The 25,938-nt window shown below is 43.0% G+C and overlaps 1 protein-coding gene across 5 annotated transcripts in view; it reads left to right on the top strand.

Annotated features, from left to right (window-relative positions):
- The window catches only part of RAI14 (retinoic acid induced 14), a 138,290-nt gene that overhangs the window by 78,022 nt on the left and 34,330 nt on the right, over positions 1-25,938 (top strand). For 3 of the 5 annotated variants that reach the window (XM_046671279.1, XM_046671275.1, XM_046671276.1), the window contains one exon: positions 6,370-6,500. Coding sequence is in view for 4 of the 5 variants with exons in the window: in XM_046671275.1 (XP_046527231.1) it covers positions 6,370-6,500 (131 nt within the window). In the remaining variant the exon portion in view is untranslated. Of the gene's footprint in view, positions 1-6,091; positions 6,224-6,369; positions 6,501-25,938 lie in introns of those variants that run through there. The other 2 variants (XM_046671278.1, XM_046671274.1) reach the window with 1 other exon arrangement.

Raw genomic sequence — 25,938 nt, 5'->3', positions numbered from 1 at the left:
ATCCATCCATATTGTTGCTTGTAGTTGTTTGTTCATTTTTATTGCCATGTGGTAATTTGGTGCTTGATTATAATTTATCCATTTTCTGTTATTGGACATATGATTATTTGTCATTTTTGCCTATTATGAGCAATGCTTTCATTAACATTTTTATATATGTCTTGTACACAGGTTGCACATGCAACTCCTAGGGAAAGCCTATATGTATTCAGCTTTTGTGGGGGACAAAATACCTAGTTCTGCAAGGAAAAGTGAAGAATTCTTCCCTTCTCCCACCCTGTCCCTTAATACGCTTCACGGAGGAAGAAAATCCTTTCAAGTAAATTCTCTGATTAGCCTTAGCATAGGTTCTGATTCCCCCAAACTTGCAGTAAGAATCAGAGAGCACTTGCTGAACCTGAGTGAGTCCAGGACCCCACCCCAGATCACCTGAATCAGATGCTCCAGGGCCTGGGAGTCTGAATATTTAACAAATAGCCCGGTGGTTTTCACACCTGGGAGACAGGGGCTTCTCCCTGATGAACTGATAAGGCTTGGTTGCTTAGTTGGGAAGAGATTCGGAGAAAGTGTACCTATGATTAAAATGTTGGGAAATGGGTCTTAGAAAAGCTAAGTTGGATTTATTGAGCCTGTAAAATTAAAAATAAAACCTATAACATAATTAAATAGTTGTTTGCAAAAGAATGAAAGAGTTTTAGAAATGAAAAAACAAATGTTTGCTAAGCCAGGAGAGATTTAGGTTAAGCAAGGGGAAGAAATTCCTGCTAAAATCAGCAACAGATACTGAGCAATTGCTAGGCACCACGGGGGTAAGAAATAAAGGCTGCTGTCAGTGCCTTGAGGGAGCTCAAGACAGGGAGACAAAAGGAGCACACAAAAGCCAGGACGCAATATTTCATCAAGTCTAGACTCTGGGCTTCAGTGGAGATGAGTAGGCCGGTCCCCCGAGACATGATGGAGGAGAGAAGCAGAGCGAGCTCACCAGGAAAGGCTTTTGAAGTGCCTGCAGGGTGTGAGCTAGGCTTCGGAAGGAAGCCTTTCCCTAGACGGATGGGATGACAGACCTTTCTAAAGCAGTGGCGTGCAAAGTTTTTGATTGTCATTCCTCAGTAAAAGAAATATATTTTATATCACCACCAGGACACACATACATAAGAAGCAAAGGTTTTGTAAAGCGTTTAACCTTATTAAATATGGTACATACATCTATGATGCTTTTAATTTTTTTCTATTTAATTTTTTTTTAATGTTGGATTAACCCACTAATAGGTTGAAAACACCATTCTGAGGGAACTAGGAGCCCAGTGTGGAGGCAGAGCTTTGCCTGCCCTGTGAGGGAATGCCAACTACAGGAGGGGATTTCCATGGCAGGTGGTGAGGGGATATTGCAGATATGATGGTGGTCTCCACAGGCCTTCCCTGTTTCCAGAGTATGAGTGAATTACTTTGGGGTGTTATAGCAAAATTTCAAACTTCACCTCTCCTAAAATCTGCTTCTTTCACAAAACACTTCTGACACCAAATGTGTGGGATTTTTCTTCACATCAACAACTGATTCTCCAACTCTCCTGACACTAACTGGATGTCCAATAATTTGATACGGTTCCGACACAACCTGGAGTTAGCGTCAGACCCCACAGGTTAAGGCTCAGTCCCACAAGACTGCCCCTGCTTCAGATGCCAATCACAAATCCTGGGCCAACTGCAGTTCTGACCAACCAGCTATAAAGTCGAGGGGTTCCCACAACCCTCCCCTCAGGTTCGGTAATTTGCTAGAATGGCTCACAGATCAGGAAGGCATTTTCATTACTATTACCAGTTTATTATAAAGGATACAATTCAGGAACAGCCAAGTGGAAGAAATGCACAGGGCAAGGTATGGACATGTGTGTGCCCAAAGCTTCCGTGCCTTCCTAGCTCCACTCTCCCAGCACCTTTATGTGTTCACCAACCTGGAAGCTCTCCAGACCTCATGGTTAGGGTTGTTTTGGAGGTTCCATTATGCAGGCATGCTTGATTAAATCATTGGCCGTTGGTGATTGACTCACTCCCTGGAGGTGGGGGGTGGGGAGCTAAAAGTTCTAACCCTCTAATTACTTGGTTGGCTCCTTTGGCAACCAGCCCAAATCCTGAAGCTCTCTAAGGGCTTCTCCCCACCAGTCATCTCATTAATGTAAACTCAGGTAAGGCTGAAAGGGCCTCATAAGGAATAACAAAAGATGTTCCTCTCACCCCTATCACTCAGAAAATTCCATTGGTTTTAGAAGCTCTAGTGCTAGGAACCGGGACAAAGACCAAATATATATTTTTTATTATATCACAACCTATTTATCTGACCAACTCTACTTTTGGACAGTGGATTGACTAAGATTACTTTTTAAGATTCATTTTCATGCTTGATTTCAGTTTGGTACCACTGAGCAGAGGAATGGAGATGGGGGAGGAATTTACTTCAGGATTCCCAGGAGCACTGACATTAAAAGTATACATTAAACACATATTTTGTCTCATTTTGTGTTTGGCCATGGAATTGTTACGGAACCCGGCGCGTTTTGCCAGACACGCTGTGTGCTGATCACCGAGATGACGAGTTTGCAGCAGAGAAAGAGTTTATTCACAAGGCAGACAAGCGAAGAAAGGGGAGAACAAGTCTCAAATCTGCCTCCCTGAAAATGGGGATTAGGGATATTTATGGGATAAAGGGGCAGAGTGGTCTGAAGCGTGGGAATAGATGATTGGAGGTAAGGATAAGTGCGGTAATAGATGATCTGCGCAAGTGTAGTCAAGCTTCATGGCTCTTCATAGGATGCATGTTCCCAAAATAATGGCATTAGCATGATCTGAAGGTGGAGTTTTTGGCCATGAGGTCAAAGGGTCATCTATCGGCATTCACGCAGGCCCAGTTGATGAGTTTTTGGTCTTAACCAGCCTGGACTGAACAAGGAGTTGACTCTGAGTTACTGAAAAACAGCTTAAGCATCTGTTGCCATGGTGACCCAAGCGTCAGAGATGTTGTCCATAGGGTGGGCTTTAGTACTGCATGTCTAACTACTTTTGCAAACAGACAACTAACTGAGTGTAGTTATAGCAAGTTGGCCCCCGGTTTCAGAATGTTTGGTACAGGATATGGCACCGGATGGAATAGTTATATAGGAGAAGATGTAGAGAATAGCTCCATGGACAGGTTTAGGATTAAGAAGTTAATTTATAATTCAATTAAATTTATTAAATATTTGTGTGTGGGTAGCCATGTTCTCTTTGCCTCATCTGCTCTGAGAGAAAAGTAACTTCTGGCCTGCAGTGGGGAGAGACTCTAGAGAAAAGAACTTCAGACCTCAAGGGATGTGCCATTGACCTTGTCTTCCCCAGAGTAGGGGAGGGTGGATCTTTCTTATTGTGTCCTATAGAAATTGAACTCCCTAAAGATCCACCTGTAACTAATTTTAGGGAACCCCTGTAATCAGATTTTTCTCTACTCGAGAGTTGAATGCCTTAGTGACGCTGAGAAGGAGAATCCTTTCATGTGGTCTTTCTTTGCATCAGTACTTTCAGTCATGTTGTCTGAGATTTAATATCCTTTTGATCTTCCAAATCCAGTTTTAATTTGATCAGTTTAAGTTTGGGGAGGATTTTAAAAGACAACACTAATAATGTAGCATCGGAATGATGAAGGTAGGAATCAGTGATCCTAAATGTACTTCCATAAACCTTTTTTGCTTTGTTTTGGCTTGTAAAATGCAGTCTAGGGGAAATAAGCTGCAATCTGTTTCTTGGTGTTTGCTCCATTTTGTTGTTAAGTAAAGCTTCCCATTCTGCTAACAAATGCCTGTGCCTGGGGCAGTAGATTTATTGCGTTCCTCCAATAGGAAACCTGATTTGTAATTAAAGATAAAACTTGATGTCATTTTTGTGGGTAAATTGATTGTTGTAGGAGAAGTGTGGATGACATTGGCCCAAACACATTCTTACTACGTTAAAAATATTTAGAGAGCCGTCGTGTAAAGCAGCACTGTTCTGTATGGTAGCCACCAACCGCTGGCACTTGAAGTCTAACATTAAAGTGAAAAATTCAGCTCCTCAGTTGCACTAGCCACATATCCAGTGCTCAGTAGCCACAGGTGACTAATGCAGTATTGATATTTGGGGCCAGATCATTCTTTGTTGGGGGGAGGCGGCTGGCTTGTACATTTTAGCATGCTTAGCAGCACCTTGGGCCTCCAACTGCTAGATGCCATTAGCATTTCCTAGTCATGACAATCAAAAATGGTCTGCAGAGATTGCCAGATGTCCCCTGAGGGGCAAAATCCCCTGGGCGAGAATTCCTGGCCTAGTGGCTACAGATTTGGACAGTTCAGGTATAGAACATTTCCATTACCACAGGCAGGACTGCTCTAGGATAGTTCCTAGCAAAGTTTGGTTTGGGGCATTTTATAGATTAAGCCTTTTGAGCGTCAGAGGAATCACAATGGTCTTCTGGTCTAAAGCCTTGGGAAACTGAGGCACAGAGATGCTTTGGGTGACTTAAGGTGTATAGCGTGTAAGTACCAATCTGGATTTCTGGACTTCAAGTTCGTGCAGCCTAGGGGACCAACTTCTGATTTTCATTCCAACCTACCTCATCCTCCCTGTGTTCTTGCACTCAGCGATGGCCACGGGGGAAGAGGGAGTCCCAAGAAATGGGACTGGTCCACCTATGTTACTCCTCCATGGCCTGTGGCTTTCTCTAAAGGCCCTGGCTCTAGGCTGGGGTTGGAGGGGCGCTGGGATGTCTGCTGGGCCCTCCCTTGCTCTATGAGAAGGCAGAGTCCTATTGGGCTTCCCAGTTCCATCAGGGCAGAGAGATTGGGAACACACTGGGACCACGGAAGACTGTGGTCCTGTAAAATTCCCTCCTGTTAGCTTTTAAATCTCCAGCGTCTCCTTGGTGTACTTCCCTGTGGTCTATGGCAAAGCCTTTAATATGACATGCCAGGAGGTTCTTATCTTCAGAGGTCACAAGGAAGCAGAGAGCCCTGGAGACCTGTCTGTAGAAAGTTTTGGGGAGGGAGTTGTTGTCTCTCCCAGGGTGTTGGTATCCACAGCTGGAGGGGCCAGAAAGTGGGCCTAGCTGGGGAATGTCTGGTGGGCAGGCTGAGCCTGCAAAGTGAGCCAGGGGTTTTAATGTGCCCCCGGGATCTTTTCTCCCATTAGTAATCCTATACTCCTCATAAACCTCCCAATGACTCTTCTTCAGTCACTGATTTTAGTCTCTCACTCCTCTGCTCCAAAACCTTCAATGGCTCACTGCTGCCATTTCTTTCTTTTTTTTTTTCCTTAAGATTGGCACCTGAGCTAACATCTGTTGCCGATCTTCTTTTTTTCTTCTTCTTCTTCTCCCCAAAGCCCCCGGTACATAGTTGTGTATTCTAGCTGAAGGTTCTTCTAGTTGTGGCATGTGGCATGCCACCTCAGCGTGGCTTGATGAGTGATGCCATGTCTGCGCCCAGGATCCAAACCAGTGAGGCCCCGGGCCACTGAAGCAGAGTGCATGAACTTAACCACTCGGCCATGGGGCCGGCCCCGTTGCTGCCATTTCTTGTTTGAAACTTCATAGTCTTATACTCAAGGTCCATTGCTCTTATAGAGAGATCTTTTCTTTCCTTCTTAAGAGTAAAACCTAGTTTTTGTGCACATGAAAGCTTTACTGTTACTGTGGTATTGCATAGTTATATTATTGTTGGGGTTGGGCGTTAAGGGGTGTAAAGGCTTTCCTCAAAGCTATTTGATGTTTATAGCTTGATCAGGAAGAAGTTTCATTTCTGGTGACACTTTGTTGAGTTGGTAGCTTTGACAACTATTTAAAAGCAATATGCAACTCAAAAATCAGGGCCCAGTAAGCAAGCCAGAAAGAGTGGCAATAAAAGCAGATGAAAAATGGCGTGTCTATGAACTCTGAGGTAACCCCGAGCTGTTGGCCGGTTTGGTTCTGTAACACCGCGGGCCCAGTGAGCGGTGGACCAGGTCAAAGGGCAGTGTTCTGAGGAGTCAGCTGTCAAGTTTAGCTAGAAATAAGCTAATGTGTAAACTGGCCATGAGGTCTTTTTAAGTTGCCTCATCTTCCCAACGTCAGTTAAAAGCAGTTACTTTATTTCAGAGTTTGCTGACTGGCCGCTATTTCATTGAACTGTTGATGTTTTCTTTTGGGAAACCAGCCTTCTTGGGTGTCTCCATGGTGAAGGGGAAGGTATTTTCTAAGTTGCCCATTTGGGGGCAGTTTGTGATTTGAGTGACAGGAGGGTGGGCGACGGGGAGGACCGAGGTGCTGCTGGTCAGTACGACTGTGGCCACTGTCGTTGTTCACCAGCTCTGCATCTCCCCTTTGCTCCACAGACCAATGAGTGGAACAAGAATGATGACCGGCTGCTGCAGGCTGTGGAGAATGGAGACGCGGAGAAGGTGGCTTCCCTGCTGGGCAAGAAGGGGGCCAGCGCCACCAAACATGACAGCGAGGGCAAGACCGCGTAAGCTGAAAAGATTGGTTTCTCACTGTGCCAGTTCTGGGTTCTCAAACTGTTCTCTGGAATCCTTAGGATCCGTAGGGGAACTTCACAAGTGCCTTTCAGAGGACTTTGTGAAACTGCTGTCCCCCAGCCCCCCATGTTCGAATGTGTAAGAGTATTTTTTAATCTGCGCAGTTCTTTTCTCTTCAAGTTCCAAATTATACATTAGGCTTTATGTGGAACGGCTATATTGTTCCCAGGTATAATCACAGCTTTCATCAGAGAAGTAGCAGCACCAGGATTGCAACCAACTGGTAGGTGGGAAATGAATTCTATCCTAGATTAGAAACAGCATAAAAGAGTGATTTTTTTCCGTAACCTTCAAACCCTACTATTCATATTATTTCTTTTAAAACCCCTTCCTTAACATAGATCAGTAATTACATGAGTGGCATGAATTTTGCTTTATGATTTGCCATATGTGGTGCTCTTGCCCACCATAATTAAACCATATGGTATTTGATTAAGTATTTGTGTATGTATGTCTGTGTATTTATTTGTTGTATTCATCCTCACTCTGTCATATTGTAGAGAGATCATTGACTTTGGAGCTAAATACACTTCTAATCTGGACTCTATCACTTAGGAGTTGTGCAGTCCTTAAATCTTAATTTATTCACTGTCTAATGGAGATGATAGTATTCAACCACTAGCGTGGTTATGAGTGTAAAACAAGATGCTGACCTTGGTTGGATGCCCCCAAAAGTGGGCTCTGAGACAAGGATTTGAGTGCAAGTAGTTTCTATAGCCAGTGATCCCAGGAAGTGCATGGTAAGAGAATGAAGCCCATGTAGCATGTTATTGGCAGGTTACTGCTTTAGACAACTGGAACCCATTCCTGCTGGGGACCTCTGGAAATCTGTTTAGACTTAGAGCAGGGGTTGGGCAACTATAGCCCACTATTTATCTTTGTGAATAAAGTTTTATTGGAATGCAGCCTAATCCATTCATTTAGCATTGTCCATGGCTGCTTCTGCACTGCAATGGTAGGTTTGAGTAGTCAAGACAAAGATTCTATGGCCCACAGAGCCTAACACACTAACTGTGTGGCTTCTTATGGAACTGGTTTGCTTATCCCAGGTTTAAAGTATGCCTCAGGATTATCCCACCCAAGGGGTAAGGAAACTAGGGCATCTATCGCTGATGATCTCTCCCTCCAGGGGGGCCATAATGCTCATGGCCAGAACAAGTCCAAGAGGATATAGGAGGAGCACCTACAGCTGTAGATACTATACGTAAGGAACTAGCACAGTCCCCAGTCCACAGTAGGCACTTCATAAAGCCACCTCCCTTCCCTTCCTCCCCTAGATGAGCGGTCCTCAATGCTGGCAGCTCCTGCATTAGAATCACCTGGGGAGCTTTTAAAAAAGTGCCCACCCCATGTTCTGAATCACTTGTTCTGTGGAGAGGCCCAGGACTCAATAGCTTTTAAAGTGTCCCATGTAGGTTCAAGCAGAGAGAATCATCATCTAGAAACTAGGTTGACTCTAGATGGAGGGATAGATCGTGAGAATAAAAGGCAGAATGTGAGGAGAAGATTGAGCATCACATGTTAGCAAATTTTGCCAATTAAACCCTCTTCCTAGCACCCACTGGATTTCACCCATAGCAAAGACACCAACCCTAATGTTTGGGGAGCCACAAGATAGCCTAAGGGTCTGAGTTTTATCTGGGGACCAGGCTAGTTGGTACAGAAAGGGAAGAGGGAAGTGTTCTTGTTTAGATCGGTATTGCGTCCTCTAAGAGCTGGGCTTGTCCTCTCTGCCAAAGCCCCAGGTTGAGCTCCCCCTCAGTTTTGGTTTGACCTTCCACCTTTGTAGAGGCCTGTCTCTCAGGTCTGGGGCACAGGGCCATGTCCTGGTGGACTCTGACTTGGTAGTCAGGACTCCTGGTAGTAGGCGGGCTTTGGTTGTTGGCTAATATTTTGTTGAGTCACTTGCTTACTCAACCTTATGTAAGTTTTAGTTCTTAAACCTCTTACCCTCCAGCTTGTAATTTCCTTGATAGAGTCAGCTTTCCTGCCTCCTGCTCCTCCCAGTTCAGCTTTGCAGGTATCTGCACAAGACATCCTTCCATAGCCATCCCGGAGAAAGGGCAGATAACTGTTCCTGGTAGTTTTGTCCAGGACAGTACTCACTGAAAAGAAGACAGCAAATTTAGATTAGCAGCTTAGCCACAACTGTAACCACAGTAATAAATTTAGACTTTTTGTCGATGAGATATTTATTATGTAAAGAGGAGATGGCCAGAATGTTGTTTTCTATTCTTTCTCTCTTGTTTTTAATTGTGGTATAATATACATAAAATTTATCATTTCAACTGCTTTGAAGTTTACATTTCAGTGGCATTAAGTGTATTCACAATGTGGTGCAACCATCATTATCTAGTTCCAGAAATTTTTCATCACCCCAAAAGGAAACCTTGTACCCATTAAGTGGTGACACCATTAGTCTGCTTTCTATCTCTGTGAATTTGCCTATTTTGGATATTTTATATAAGTGGAATCATACTATATGGTGCCCTTTGTGTCTGGCTTCTTTCACTTAACATAGTGTTTTTAAGGTTCATCCTTGAAGCGTGAATCAGTACTTGATTCTATTCTCTTTTAACAGTAGAAATGCACACAGCAATCATACAAAAATCACTACCCCTGTTTTGCAGATGATAAAACTAAGGCTCGGATAATACAGCAATCCCTGAATTAACTCTAGAACCCGTTCTAACAGCTCTACCTTTGCACTTGCAAGTCCACCATTTTTTTCTTCAATGGCACTTATTACCTAGAAAGTTAGAGGAACTATATGAAAAAGGAAGAGGAAGAAATGATTTTTTTCAGTGCAAGATTTTCCATAAGTAATCATGTGTTAACATTTAATTTTTCTGCTTGGAATATTCCTTTTGATGATTAAAGTTATTAACTGATAACTATAAGAGTTTAATTTTCAAAGGCACTGTGGAATTAAATCCATCTGGCTTCGTATTTTCATTCAAATCTAATGGTCTTAGTATTCAGAATTGGAGGGGAAAGAGCTGTGGGGCTGGAAAATATCTCATATGTCTTTGGTGTCAGGTAACAACGCAAGGCCAAGAGTTCTGTTTTAACAGTGAGCCCCAAGCAGCATTGTTCTCTCGGCTTCAGCTGTCTTACTTTTGGAAGCCTGCTCTGCTGTATTTGCGTTGGTCTAATCTCAGCATTCTTGCCTGAGCACACAGGTGTCTCCCTCACACTTGAAAATGTTTCTCAAGTTATGGAGACTTTTTCATTGTAGTTCCTGTTCTTGCCATATGCATTTGGTTTGGTAGCATGTGGACTGGTAACTTCCTAGGAGTGGTTCTGATTTCATGACAGACCAACATGGTGTGTCACCTCTGCTGACCCTCTTGGCTCCACCAGCCGCATGGAGCTTGCAGGGCCAGCGTGTGTTTGTGGGCATGTAAGGAATGTTTTGCATTTGTCTCTAAAGGGCGAGACTGGATCATCCGCTTGAAAGTTAGGTCCTTGGCAGTACTTGGCCTCATTCTGTGCCTGCTCATGAGGATTCGCCCTTCAATTTATACACCTCCATGTCAAAATCAAGCTGGAGGCCTGTTTTCTAGCTAGGCTTTGTGATAACCCATTTTGTCATTTTGCTCAGTAATATGCAATGTTTCCCGGTTGCCTGACAGCCTAGAGTCCTGATGGTGGCTTTCACTGTCCTCCCACTGGCCCCACCCTTAGCTAAACATTCTCTCAAGCTTGCCTTCTACTGGAGGGGAGGCTGTCTGCTGTCTGCCCTCCCCTCGTGTGGGAGTGTCCAGATGTTGGCCCAGCTTCTATGTCCAGTCCAGAATGACTTCCTCCCTCATCTCCTCAGTCCTTTTTTGATTTTTCTTCTCTTTGAAATACTGGAATCTTGATTTAGAACTTGATGTATTTTATTGCATTGAAAGAACAAGAACAACAGAAACATCTCTATGGCTTAAGAAAGATCTTTGTTTTCTGAAAGACTTGCATCCCTTACAACACCGTAAGCCCCCTGAGGACAAGGATTCTATGATTGGTGGTGTTGTGTTGGTCTTTTCCACTGTTCCAGGCACAGAAGAAGCATTCAGTTGGTATTTGTGGGAAGTGAATTTTGAGCACGGTTCTTAAGGAGAAAACATTCTCTCTTTGCTGTTAAAAATCTCATGGATAAATTAATTAGGAGGGAATTAACTTGGGGTTCAAGAGGAAAAGAGCTGTCCTGGTGAACATCACAATGTGACACTTCTACTCTCCCAGCTTCCAGAGCAATTTAAATACTCAGCCTTTCCTACCTAGAGAACCAGATGACCCAGAAAGTCCCAAGAATGAGGCAGTGGAGGCAGCCATGTCGGCAGACATTCTCCAGAAGCCTCCATAACCCCAGGTCAATAACCAGATGGGTGATTTGGTAATTCTTGAGACTTTTCAGTTTCATACTGGAATATTTCCTTTAGGATAGATAAGAAACCTTGCCTGAAAATTTTCTCTCTCTCAAACTGATCAAAGAGGGGTTAAAAAAAGTGAAAGCAATTGTATGACTGGAATTCATTTAGGAAAGAGTAAAAGAAGGGTGGTGTCTTGGGTCAGAAGAGAACAAAACAGAACAGGGCAGAGTTATAGCCGCAGGCTGTGTTTATGGAGTCAGGCTTGGCTTCCCTCAGCCCATCTGTTCTCTCTCCACGTGGAGGTAAGGAAGTGGGAGGCTGCCATTGCCGGAAAACCTTACCGTAGAACGGTCTAATTGTTTCAAGATGGTTTCCCCTATATTTGGATGTGCATTTAATTAAAGTTGTGTGTGTTTGTCTTAGGAACAACCAGACTAAATAAAATCACTGCTGGGACTATAGTGTTTGAAGAAATACCACCCAGGCATGTGTGTATAGACCTAACATATATATATATGTATATACACACACACACACACACACACACACACACATATATATATATATATATATATATATATATCAGGATATGTACATATATCCCACATTTCAGAAACCTGATTTTTTTTCACTTTGAAAGCAAGAACTTGTGCAAGTATTTTTAGATACCTCTGTGGAGCTTAAATATAAAATAGGGAAAGTAGTCCTTGAGTTCTGCAAATCAGTGTGTTAAGGGACTTCTCTGGCTGGTGGCTTGCTACACTTTTGTCCCTGCGTTTTCTCAGAGTTGAGATGTATTAGATATTTCATACCAGCAGTTCAGTCTTGGAAATCAAGTCATACCACTCGTCAGCCTTCTCCAGTTCTTCTCACATACAGCTGTGAAACTAATTTCCCTAAAAACACTACACTACGTATTTTGTGTGTAATTGTAGCCTCCTTCCCTACGAAATCACCTTCCAGGCAAAATCACGCTCTGCCTTTCCTAAGACCTGTTGATATTGACGGTGGGATAAACTGAAGGATATAATTGCTCTTTAGCATATCCTCTCTGCTTTTGGTCACATAGATTTTTGAAGGTGATACAACCTCTGTTCATCCCTTGCAAATAGGCCCAAATGTTTGTTTCATTAATCGACAGGCACAGGTACTCCCTGAGTCTAAAATGTTCAAAACTCTGTTGTAAGCACATCCATAAGAAGGAGAAAATATGATTCTTGCATACAAGATGCACAGCATCTAGCTGAGAAGACAAGACCAACAAAAGTCCTGGAGAATAATTAAGTGCTAAGCGGTAAAATACCAACTCTAAAGGATTTAAGGGGGGGTGATCACACACTGGGGTAGCTAAGAAATGCTTCCTGCCTGAGGTGTGATGTGAGGTGTGCCTTGAAGAATGGATCAGGACGATTTGGGCGGGCACAGGGGAAGAGGACAGTGTAGGTGTTGGTAACAGCATGAATAGAGGCCATCCCAAATGGGAAAGACAAACAGTGACACCATGGCTATTGCTTCTTTCCCTTCAAGGGCTTATCAAAGCAGTTCAAGTTCAGGACTCCACTTGACACTAACTAGATCAGCGGTTAACTTGGCTCCCATTAGAATTACCTGGGCAGCTTTGGAAAAAATGCTGGGCGCCACCCCCAGAAATTCCTATTTAATTGGTGTGGGGTGCAGTCTGGGCATGGGGGTTTTAAAGCACCACAGGTGATTTGAATGATCAGTCTAAACTGGGAACCACTGCGCTAGACACTCCACGTGAGACCCCAGGTGCCCCAAGCCCATAGGGTACAGGTGGCCTGAGGAAGGCCCAGGGAGTCCAGGAGAAATTTTTTCTAGCATACACATACATACAGATATGTGCATATATATATATATAGTGCACAAAATAAAATGAAAGGTAATTTTTGGCTTAAAGTGAGTTATATTAAAGTAGTATGATTCATAAGGTTTTTAAAGGGAAATAGTGTTATATATTAAAGCTGAACAGATCTTGTTGCAAAAGGAAGACTTGTACCACAGAAGTGGTGCAAATTGATGAGAATAGATCTTGAAATTAAGAAGTACATTGATAAAATATTGATGGGATCACAGGATTTTTCATTTTGAAACTCTTTTCAAAGCTGGATTAGTATGTTGAGAACGAAGGCTCTTAGACACTCGGATATGTCATTGTTGCTCAGGGTGGAAGCCGTCTGGCTTTGCTCCTCCCTCCTGTCTGTGGGCCGTGCCCTCCAGTGGCTGGACCTACCGCTGCATGCAGAGGTCAGGAGAGCCTGGGAAATGGAGCTCGCTGTGATAGAGAGCAGAACAGGGGCAGACGGGCGTGGATCTCGGCCCACACAGCAGCGACCTCCCCTCAGTCTAACCCCATGAGATAGGGCACCTGGAGCAGAGGCTCTCACGCTGACAGCGACCAGACGCTTCCCGGGTGGAGGCACGCAGGATCACTTAGCACGTGCTTCTCATTTAGAGACTCTCTTGCCTCCCCACTGGATCCCTGAAATTCACATCTTCCAAAATGCCACCACCACCACCCCGTCCCACCGAGTCTTGCGTATCATTCAAGGCCCAATTTGCCATCTCTTTCATGAAACCTTTTCTGATTTCCAAAGTGGGTGACATCTCTTCTGGAATTAGTGTGAATCCCCCACTCTAGGCTCTCGATACTAGAGTCTGAGGGTCTATCATAAATACAAGAAACAAGTCATTTGCCCTATGGAGATTTCATAATGCCCCAAGTGCAATTTCCAGACCGCATTTATGAAACGAAACAATCCTGAAGAAATAGAGCTGATGCTCGGCTTAAGTGTGGTCTTTCCTCTCAGTGTCTCCTGCCTCCTGTCCCCAGAAGTAGCACTGCTGATTGTATTAGCACATCATGGGCCTTTCAAAGACAGTAATCCTATTTTTACAGCCTTTATTTTTTTAATGCCAGTCATCTTTTATTATATCTATCTGACACATTTAACAGGAAAAGGCAGCCAATGTTTCCATTTCTCAAACTTTCTGCCATGTGGTTCCTACCGGAAGCAGTGATCAGAGTCCCTGTTGGCACTGCCTTTGCAATAGCTGAAAGCCAGGGCGTTTCTCTCTGGGCTGACAGGGTTGATGCCCACTGGCAGAGGAGAATTTTAGTTTTTCAAGGCTTTCATAACTAGAAGCTATTAGACAGTACTGCTTTCCTTACCTTCAGGTTATAATCTGAAATGGGAATCCAGATCTTTTAATCCTATTGTTAGGATTGTCCCACTGAAATATTTGGTGTGGGCTAAGCCTCATTTGAGCTCAGTGACCTCGTTAGAATTTAGATGTTGCAGCAAAATAAGTGCTGGGTTGGAATCATAGACTTTTAAAGCTAAAAAGAGCTTCAGTGATCATATGGACCAGATGTGTAAACTGAGGCTGGTGAATTTGAGTGACTTTATTGTCCCATACTTGGGGATGGCAGAGCTGAGACCTAAACCGAATACTGACTTTTCGTTCATACTACTTTCAACTATGTGAGTGATCTGAAAAATTAAACATGCATCAGAATCACCTGGGGGTGCTTATTAAAACATTGCTGGACTCCACCCTCAGGTCTGGGCAGGATCCTAAGAATTTGCATTTCTAACAAGTTTCCTGTTAATAGTGATGTTACTGGCCTGGGGATCACACTTTAAGAATCACTGTTCAATATGATGTTGGGAAGCAAAATCAAGCTTATAATAACATACCATAAAGGACACAGCTTCTCTCTTAAAAGCTTACATTACAACCTGAGAATAATGGTTATGCTAGTTTATTGGGTGTGCTTTAGTTTAAGGAAACTCAAAATAGAAACTTCACGCTTAAGAAGCAAATTCAAAACTAAAGATTTGCATTACCTAAAAAAAAAATTGCTTCTCTGTGCTAGGACAATTGCAATAGGCAATACAAAGTCTTCGCCCTCATGCAGACAGACAATAACATATGCCTCTTTGATGTAACGTCAGGTGCATTGAAGAAAATGAAGGGGCCAGGGGCCACTTTCAATAAACCTGGGAAAGGAAGGCCTCTCAGAGCAGACATCTTCATTTGAGCAGATCCCTGAATGGAATGAAGGACCAAGCCATGCACTTTTCTGGAACTGTTCTCCTGCTGGAGGGAACAACAAGGCAAAGTCCCTGAGGTGGGAGGGTGCTTGATGTGCCAAGTGAATGGAGAGAGCTAGAAACTGAGGTCAAAGAGGGAGCCCGGACCTCCTCATGTAGAGCCTGGTGAGCCATGGAAAGGACTTTGGATTAAATACTAAATCTAAATAATTTCCCTGCTTTGTTTTAATGTGATTTAATATTTTTTTTTTCTCTCCAGAAGGATGTCTTATAAAAGGAATGCAATAAAAATACAGGCGATTTTAGGTGGTAGGGAAATGCTGAAACTCTCAAGGATTATGGAAAGCTGGTTTTTATCTTGAAGTATTCCTGAGTCTCGCTGACAGTGGTGGCCCCTCTCTTAGAAATAAAGGGCTTTAGGGGCCGGCCCCGTGGCGCAGCAGTTAAGTCCGCACGTTCCGCTTCTCAGCAATCCAGGGTTCGTCCCTTCAATCCCGGGTGCAGACGTGGCACCGCTTGGCAAAAGCCATGCTGTGGCAGGCAACCCACGTATAAAGTAGAGGAAGATGGGCACAGATGTTGGCTCAGGACCAGTCTTCCTCAGCAAAAAGAGGATTGGCGGCAGATGGTAGCTCAGGGCTAATCTTCCTCAAAGAAAAAAAAAAGAAAGGACTTTAAAAGGAAAGGAGGGAGATGGGCTTATATTCGGAAGAAATTGCTCTTAAAGTCAGGCCAGTGAATTCAAGTCCTGAAGCATTTCCTAACTTCTCTGAGCCTCAGTGTCTTCATCTATGAAATGAGGATGTTGGACCAGTTTATCCTTCTAGAACCTTCTAAGACACTGGAAATTCTAGGCTTGGCCAGGGCTGGTAGTGTTTGGTGGATGCTCATTTCTCTGTGTGGGTGTTGGTTTGCTTGATTCGGGCGGTGAAAATCAGTTGCAGAGGCAGAGGAGAAATTGGAGACCCAATCATGGTAGCCAGCCTGTCACATCCTTGACCTCATTCTGCTAGCTCTCTTGGTGTCAGGAGCTGGTGTAGTATTGAAGGAGACAAGAAAGAGTTTGGTTTGAGTGAAATTTTCTGTGAATGAATATGCCTAAAAAAATCAAAGTCTTCTAAAAGTAGCCTTGTGAGTTTATATCTCCTCCAAATCTATGTCTCAGCTGGCGCTCAGAAACCAGAAGAATTGTGTTTATTACTCTGAACGATAGAAGGAACTTTCTAGGCCATCCCTCATGGGCTTTTGAATAGCAACAGGTCAAATTCCCTTTGGGTTATAGCCTTGAGAAATAGCCCAGCCTCGTCCTGAGGTATTTATTTCTGGAAGGTTTGCACAACGTGCTGAGTGGTTTTGTAGGAAACAAAACCCCTGTTGCAGACCCTGTTTGCTGCAGCACTTGGGGTACATTCCCGTCTTTTTGAGAGCACCTAGCAACCCTAATCTGCCCCAGTGAAAAGCCCGCGTTTGCTTTTTGGCCAAGTACTTCCATTTTTTTAGTTTAAATTTTGTTTTTTAAAGAGCAGCACAGCCCATAACTTATATTATATAGCGTTTCACAGTGTACAGAGTGATTTAACCAACATTGCCCTTTCTCAGCGTGGAGTGAAGGGCCGACTTTGAAGGCAGGATGCCCAGGTTAGTATCCAGCCTCTACTTAGTCATTCTGGGACTCTGGGCAAGTTACTAAATTTCTCTGTGCCTCCGTAAAATGAGGATAATAGTTACCCTTCCCCTAGGCTTGTTGGGGGATCTAATAGTTAAACGTAGCTGGTACATTGTGGTTCAATAGATAAGCTGCTATTATTGTTGATGATGTTGTTATTTAATTGCCTTAAACTTGGTGTAGAGGTGAGGGAACTGAAGTTAAGTACCTCGGTCAGGATGGCACGGCAATAAGGCGGCAAACCCAGCCGTGGTACCCTGGCCTCCTAGGCCACTCTCTCTGCCCCTCCTGCTGCTTCCACTGCACCTTCAGGCTGCCATCCAGCTGCCGTCTGAGGTTCCTGGGGACACAGTGGGTTGACCTTCTCTTGGGGGCAGAGGGAGATAGGGAGGGGGAGAGATGGGGAGTCACAAAACTCTGAAGCACAGAAACCTTGGGAACTTTCCAAGTGACAAAAGCAGAGAAATTCCAAATATCAATAAACAGCAAAGGATCAAAGTCTTAGTATGTAAATCTTCAGGCTGCTCTATTTCTGCCTTTTAGTTACATCTCTGTGGAAGGGCCCATCTGAGCTTTTATAAGCAAAGCTCAACATTCCCTATTATAATGAAACTTAAAACAGCATAGATTTTTTGTGTTTTTGTTGAACATACCCATGAGAATGCTTTTAAGCCGAAGGGGATTATGTTTTCAAAAGAACTTCGAAACAATGGGTGCCTTGGTAAAAATGACGGTTTGAGGTTCTTGTTCCCCACTTAGAGCAGGGCTTCTCAAACGTTAATATGCGCGTGAATCAGCCGGGGAACTTGTCAAGTGCAGCTTTTCATTCAGTAGATGTGGGATGGGAACTGAGAGCCTGCGTTTCTAACAGGCTCCTGGTCCACAGACCGCTCTTCCGGCAGCCAAGACGTAGGCTATTGAAGTGCTGTCACTTCAGCTACACTAGAATCTGGAGAAGCTGCCCTGCTATCCCTAGGCAGTGACAAGTGTCCCTGTCACTGAGCATGGCGTTAGTAGAGTGGATAAAAGGTTTCTATACCCCTCCCTCCTCCACTGAATTCTTGACTTATCAAAGGAAGAGAAAAACAAACCAACAAAATCTCTCATAAAATCTATTACTGTAGAGACTCTTGAGTGGCATTTCTTGTCTTTAAAAAGGAAGGCCACATTTTTTAATAAGAAGTAAAAGCCTAGATAGAGACAAAAGCCAAGCCATGTTCCTAATTTGTTTTGCATTTTACTCTTTTATATTCCTTTAGGGGGAAATTTCAGCTGATAATTAACTGAAATAACTACTTCAAAGGGTTCATTAAGAAAGACTTAATTGTTTCTCCTCTGGAAATTTTAGGTTGTAATTAAAATTCTCATCTCTTAAACTAAAATTTGCCAGATGATAGAAAGTCTTGGTGGGGATGTGGGGAAATTGGAACCTCATATGTTGTGGCTGGGGATGTAAAATGGCACGGCGACTTTAGGAAACAGTTTAGTGGTTCCTCAGAGTTCAACATGGTTACCGTATAGGTCAGCGATTCCACTCCTAGTGTATACCCACTAGAATTGAAAACATCTCCACACAAACACTCGTACATGAATGTTTTAGCGGTGTTATTCATAATAATCAAAAAGTAGAGAACAACCCAAATGTCCATAACCAATGAGTAGATAAATAAAATGTAATATTACATTTGGTCATACAATGGAATTTTTTTTTTTTTTAAAGATTTTATTATTTTTTTCCTTTTTCTCCCAAAGCCCCCCAGTACATAGTTGTATATTCTTGGTTGTGGGTCCTTCTAGTTGTGGCATGTGGGACGCTGCCTCAGTGTGGTTTGACGAGCAGTGCCACGTCCGCGCCCAGGATTCGAACCAACGAAACACTGGGCCGCCTGCAGCGGAGCGCGCCAACTTAACCGCTCGGCCACGGGGCCAGCCCCCTACAATGGAATATTTTTAAGGGAGTAGTGATCCATGTTACAACATGGATGAACCTTGAAAACATTCCAAATGAAAGAAGCCAGACACAAAAGACCACCCATTGTATGATTCCATCTTTATGAAATGTCTAGAATAAGCAAATCCACAGAGAAAGAAAGGAGATGAGTGTTTGGGGCTGGTGGGGCATGGGAATAGGGAGTGACTGCTAATGGGTACAGGGATTTTTTTTAGGTCGATGAAAATGTTCTGGAATTAGATAGTGATTTTGGTTGCACAACTTGGAATATACTACAAACAACTGAATTGGACATTTTAAAATGGTAAATTTTATGGTGTGTGAATTATCTCTCAATGAAAAGGTTAAAATATCATGTTGTTTCCTCAGTCTTTGTTTAATTTGTTTGAACAGAAGTGTATTTCAGCATTGTCCATTTGTTTTATGGATAATCACAGAGTTTGTGAACCTGGGCACTGTTGACATTGTGGACTAGATGGATGCTTGTGCGTTGTGGGGAGCTGTCTTGTGCGTTGTAGGATGTTTAGCAGTATCTCTGGCCTGTACACATTAAATGTCAGTAGACTCTGCTCCCTCCGCCCCCATCAAGAATCAAAAATATCTCCAGACATTGCCACATGTCCCCTGGGTGGTACAAAATCACCCCCAGTTAAGAAGCACTAGCTTATCTTTAGTTTTCCTGCTAAAAGCTGAGGTCTGTGAAGGCAGCAACTTTGTTTCATTCACCACCTTTCTGAGTGCTTAGAACAGTGTCTGGCACATAAACACTCTAGTATGATAGTGAATATCTGAGTGAATGAATATATTTGGCTATTGCAGTAGCAGCACTTATAAAAATATACAACTATAGAAATATCAAAACTATCCCATACTTGGATTATTCCAATGCCCTAGAATTAACATTGTCAAGAATATGGTCTATATTGGGTGCGGGGGTGGGGGTGTAATCAACCTACTGTTGACTTTCTCCCACCTCCCTGAAGTCTGCAAACTCTTTATCTAGAGGTGTGCTCTTTTACCAGCTATCCAGGACACAGGCCGTTAGAGAGCACCCACCGTGCTCTTAAATTAGTCGTGTGTTGACCTGGGGCACCATCTGCTCCCTGAGCCTGAGGTAACCCCGCAGATGCCCTCCTGCCATCCAGATAGGGGGTGGCCCCCAACCTATCAGTCACCTGGACTGCCACCACAAAGGATGCCTCCCTTTATCAGTCACTGCCTAAGAAAGGAAGCCTATGCACTGTCATCTATGAATCCAGGTTCTGTCACTGGCTAATTACGTTTTTCCACCCAACCAAGCCCCACGTTCCACTGGAGCGTCTTAGTAAAAGTTGGCTGTGTTCTTGTTCACATTCAGAGCTTGAATGCTAATGACTTGCTGCTGCCAAACCCTGCTTTGGGGATTATCACTTCTGTGAAAGGTGCCAGAATGTGAGCAGCTCAAGTGTGAGCTTGACACAGGCTTGGATGGTTTTTTGTCATCCGCGACTGTCTACAGCTTTGTTCCTGAGTTTCCGTTCGGTGGAAATGCACATAGCTTTCTTGTTGTCATTCTCTCTCTCTCCTCTTTCTGCCTCCTACTTTTCTTTCCTTTCTTTCTCTCTTCCTTCTTTCTTCATTTCTTAAGCAATGGTGGTTGTGATTTAACTTCTGCTAGCCTGTTTTTTCTGAACATTGGGAAAAAGTGCAACATGTCCCCGACTCTGTGTCTTGCCTTGTGTTGGTGAGGCTGTAATAATTGGTGGCATTGTTTTGAGTGTTCACTACATGCTTCACGTTTTGCTAATTGCTTTTACATATGACTCATTCATTCCTCACAGCCCATTTTACAGATGTGGAAACCAAGATACAGAAAGCTCTTGTCTAAGATCACACCCTTATAAGTGGCAAAGTGCAGAACCCCCCAGCTTGTCTGAGCCCTTCCAGATTACATGTATTACCTCCCCAGTATGCACCCTCATCTGATTATATGTGTATGTCCTTCCTCTAAGCTTTAACAAAGCTATGTTGGAAGTTTTAATTTTTCAAAATCATGGATATTAGGAATAAGGACCAGATTTCCTGAAGTTAAAACCTTAAAATGACTAGATATCCAAATTAAATACACAAAAGAAATAATTTAATTTTCCCGTGTTGTCCTTCTGTGCAATGGCATTTACAGTACAATGTATACCACTCCTGGTGAAGAGCTGCTTCTAGGCACAGGGGTTGGGGGATGAACGAGAAAGAAGACAGCAGCTGCTGTCGTCCAGCAGGATTCTCTCTGAGGAGAATTAACAGAACGGCCCAGCTCTGTTTGTTGGTAGTTGGTTGCTGTTCAAATGGAAGATGTCTAGATTGAACGTATAAATGCTACTGTAACATAAAGGACGAGGGGTTCTTAGGGAGTTGCTGACAGAGTCATTTCGTTGTTGAATTTGTGCCTTATTTCTTTTGTATTTGCACACCTTTCATGAAAACAAGACGAAACTCCATCAGTACACCGACCATTTTGGTTTTCTTTTATGTGGTAATTGATTTAGCAAACTCAGGTTATAGACACTATGTCCTAAGTTAGGTAGTAGAATGATTGCCTGACTAAAATTCTATGGCAATGATATATTATTAGATAAAAAGATAGGATATTTTTAAGGAATTAATAATCAATAGATACCAAAACAACTATATGTTTTGATAGTTATTCTTTCCTGTTTTTATATTTTCTCTTTTGAAGTCTGGCCCTCAGATTTTCTTTTAGCGGTGTTTTTTTTTTAAAAGCATGAGTGAGCCCCATGCTCACCCTTTCCTTTTTTTTTTTTTTTTTGCAGAAGAAGATTTGTCCTGAGCTAACATCTGTTGCCAATCTTCCTCTTTTTTTTTCCCTCCCCAAGGACCCCCAGTGCATTGTCGTATATTGTAGTTGTAAGTCCTTTCTAGTCTTCTGTGTGAGCTGCTGCCATAGCATGGCAATTGACAGATAGTGGTGTGGTTCTGTGAACCGAACTTGGGCTTCTGAAGCAGTGAGAGCACTGAACTTTAACCACTAAGTCATCAGGGCTGGCTCCCACAGACTTTTTTTAATAGTAGAATATAGTGTAGAGTAGCATATATAGTATATATTGTATAGAGTAGTATATAGTATGTACAATATCTATATATGTATCTATATAGATATGTGTCTATATAGAGAGAAAGAGTACAGACTATAGTATATGGTACTGAAGATTTTACTAAACCTTCTTTTACTTCTAATTCATTACTGAACAACTCTTGTTATTGCACAGGACATGCCCGTGGAACTTAGAAACACTTTCCCAATTGAAGAACACAGTTGTAGCGTGTACAACTGTGTGTGCCCAAAGGTGTTGTGGATAGGGTATTGGTTATTCTTTCAAAACCGAATCCACAGTTCAAAATCTGAATTTTAGCTTTTCTTTATTGCCTATGGGGCATTCTAGACTGAATACTGGCTCTTACTAAAGTCAGTTGTTTTTCTTATCCTTGGAGAGGTGTATTCTTGAATCTTTTAAACTAGTTCCTGCTTTCCCCTAAGACTATATGAGAAGACTCTTAAAGTCGGTTGTCATATTCTGTACAATTAAAGTCATATGGCACATTCTTCTCTCAAATCATTTTAGCCAAAATGCCCAAGTATCTTAAATAGTCAACTCAATTATATGCAGAGTTGAAACTTTTTCTTTTTAAAGCCTGCATTTGCCCTTTTAAATATTTAGTCAAATAATATCCACAGGAACCTAAGAGTTCATCCTGTGGATGATCACACACAAAATACCCAACGTTGGTGTCATTCAAGGCCTCCACAGGAAACGGGTAGCACCCTCAAATAGGATAATTGATGGAAGTTTAAGAAAGGAACTATTTACAAATTTGTGACTGGATTGATTACACCAGTGAGGTTGGGAAGGTAGCCCTGGGCTGCTAACAGTGGGAATCCGTCTGTGCTCCTGACCTGAAGAGGGAGGCAGGGAGAGACAGCAGTTGCCAAAATCCAGAGGGAGCTGCAGCTGTCGCTTTGGGAGAGCTGGCCCGCAGAGCAGTGAACTCCATAGAGGAAGATAGCCACTGCCAATGCACGGCCTGGCAGGGAGGGAGTGGAGGGGATAGGACCCTGAACTCCATTCTCTCATCCTCCTGGCTCTTGTAAGTGTCTTCCATTGGTCGAACCCAACCAAAAGCCAAAGGGCAACGCAGCCCATTGGATGTAGTTCATTAGAGGTCTGCTTCCTGGGCCACAGGCCCAGGGGTTGAAGGTGGCGGGCAGATCTGGAGGGACAAACAGAGGATGCACAGCATTAGCGAATATTCCCCAAGACCAGGCTTAGACATAGTGTTTCCTGGCTTTGCTCCCATTTCCCAGAAATGCCAATCAGCGAGAAGGAATGATGATATATAGTAGAGTTCCTTGTCTGTCTCGAAAATGCATCAGAAACTTCTGGCTAAAATGCTCAAGTCTTCCCTTTCATGCTTATCCCCATGCCTGTGTATCTTAGAAAGTAGAGCAGCAACGTTTATGTGATGTCAGAACACAATAAACATCTGGAAATGTCTTCTCTGAGAGACACCTGAAATAATGATATATTTAATTGAATCACATCAACTGAGAATGATTTTACTAGCTAAAAATACATTAGATTATATGGTGTAAAATTACAAATACAGAGAGCCTTATATAATTAGCTATTTCTAATTATATTTGTTTGTACTTTGTTCGTTTTATCTGTAAGACCAGTGACAGCTGAAGTTTTAGGTAAAATATATGAGGAGAAAATTATGAATTTGAAAAAGACTTTCATTATCGTGTTTTCTCAGCAGGATGCAATATTCTGTAGGAGTATAGTTGGAGAATTCCCAGAATAGAGGAAAAAGTCACTTTCTAATCTAAACTCTAATGTGAGAGGCAGAGCAAAGCAAAACGTACACACACACAATTTACTTAATCATATGCAGTGAAACCTTAATTAACTGGATCCCTCAATAAAATATGTTACAGCCATCAAAGGTGGGTTGATTTAGGTTGATATCAGGGATTTCATTTTAAAAAGCAATGTCTTGGGGGCTGGCCCCATGGCCGAGTGGTTGAGTTCTTGCTCTCTGCTTCGGCAGCCCACGGTTTCCAGGTTCGGATCCTGGGCGCAGACCTAGCACCGCTCATCAGGCCATGCTGAGGCGGCGTCCCACATACTGCAACTAGAAGGACCCACAACTGAAAATATATACAACTATGTACAGGGGGCTTTGGGGAGAATAAGGAAAAATAAAATCTAAAAAAAAGAAAAAATAGGGGCAGGCCCTATGGCCGAGTGGTTAGGTTCACGCGCTCTGCTTCGGCAGCCCAGGGTTTTGCCGGTTCAAATCCTGGGCACAGACCATGCTGAGGCAGCGTCCCACATGCCACAGCTGGAAGGACCCACAACTGAAAATATGCAACTATGTACTGGGTGGCTTTGTGAGAAAAAGGAAAAATAAAATCTTAACTAAATAAATAAATATAAAAAGAATAAAAAGCAACGTCTAAGACAGTGTCTTCATAGGATTCGATATTGAGCCCAGCTTCCTAACATCTCACTTCTGCTTTGTAATGATTATGGACCTTCCAGATAATGATCCTAATGCCCTACAACTCCCAAATCGTCATCGAATAGCACATCACATTCATCAGACATTTATCAATGTACAGAAGTGGTGTCAATAATGCTTCATTGTCACATGTGTCTGCAATTCCAACCCCTTATAAATATAGGGTACAATCCAGAGGTCATCCCAGAAGCCTCAGACTAGAAAAAATATAAATATCATATGGGGAAGGGCGTTAGTAATGAGAAGGGGCACATGGAGAGCTTGTGGGGTGCTAGCCAGAGATAGGAAGAGGGCTTTTGGATCTCTGGCCACGTTCTGTTTCTCTATTAGTATGGGAGTAAAATGGGCATGTTCCATTTGTGAAAATTTAGCAGGCTGTACAGTTGTGATACGTGTACTTTTCTTTACATACGTTATCCTTCCGTCAAAAGTTATATATCCAAAAAAAGTTATATCTACACACATGCTGTGTGTGTGTGTGTGTATATACGTGCTTATCATTCATCCTAGTACTCTTAGCCTTAGCAGAGAATGTGGCTACCCTCTTGTCCAGAGAGTTTTGATTTCTCCCCTGGTCATAGGAGATAGCAGAGTGAACAGCTTAGAAGCAAACGCACAGACATTAAGAAAAGAAGATAAATATTAATAAATATCAGGGTTTAATGATCTGGGACATTTAGATTAATAGCCTGGAAAGCATAGTTCAATGGTTAAGGTTTTTAGTGGTGACTTAAGTCTTCAAGAGCAATTAAATTATGTAACTAAGGCTGGAGAAATTTTAGAAACCTTCCACCAAGATGAGTTATAAAATAAATGATTAGCTGCGTAAAAGTGAACTTCACTTATTGTGAAATTAAGCTACCCCAACAATGCTGAAAACAGAGGTAGTATTGGACTGGCTTTGGGGAGGTTCTTTTGGTTAAGCTGAATTTAATCAGGAATTCCATTGAAACAAGTCACCGTGTTCCCAAGTCATTCTAGAGGATCAAAGTTGCACAGTAAGTGAGGTCACCTACAAAGTGGATTTTGACTGTAAAGAAACATTACACATAAATTGCTGACAAATGCAGAAAGAGTTAGTGTGATCAGAGCCAGGGCTGCTAAAATAACAGAATGTTAGAGCTGGACGGAACAGAGGAAATCATCTGATTCAATCCCCAAACTATACAGTGGAGGAAATCGAGGCTCAGAGAGGTGAAACTGACTTCCCAAAGCTTCCTAGCTGACGAGGGCTGCTTTGAGTCAGAACTGAAGTCTCCCCATCGCTGATCTGCGCACCCTCCCTCAGCCTAGTTCTCTGGAGCAGAGGTGTGGAGACAAGCGGGCTTAGGTTTGAATTGGTTTTGTTCTTAGATTTGCTAGTCGGGTATGACCTGGGCCCCAGTGACAGGTCCTGTCCTGTGAAAACATATCGCCTAGGTGTTAATTCGGAGGTACAGACACTAAGGTGCTGCACGGCACGTATCCTGAGAAGGTAATTCCCTAAACAGAACTGAGGCAGCGGAAGGAGCAGAGGGCTCCATAACTTCTCACTATAGGGGGAGACTGAGAAGAGGGAAGCCCTCCAGGTGGGGACCTTCCCAAGGGTTTTGGCCTTCTCAGCCTCTGGGCCCGAATGCCCAGTGGAACTGTGCTTTCCTTCTGCCTGTAGGAGTGCCCTTCACCCTTGGGACCTGCGAGGATGATTGGCATGGCATTTGGATGTTATGCCTTCTTTCAATGGCAAGTCTAAACATGCTG

Source organism: Equus quagga, chromosome 9, assembly GCF_021613505.1.
Source record: "Equus quagga isolate Etosha38 chromosome 9, UCLA_HA_Equagga_1.0, whole genome shotgun sequence".
In the NCBI taxonomy this organism is placed as follows: Eukaryota; Metazoa; Chordata; class Mammalia; order Perissodactyla; family Equidae; genus Equus; species Equus quagga.
Note: the sequence above shows the minus strand (reverse complement) of the source record. Positions and strands in the feature narration are given on the sequence as shown.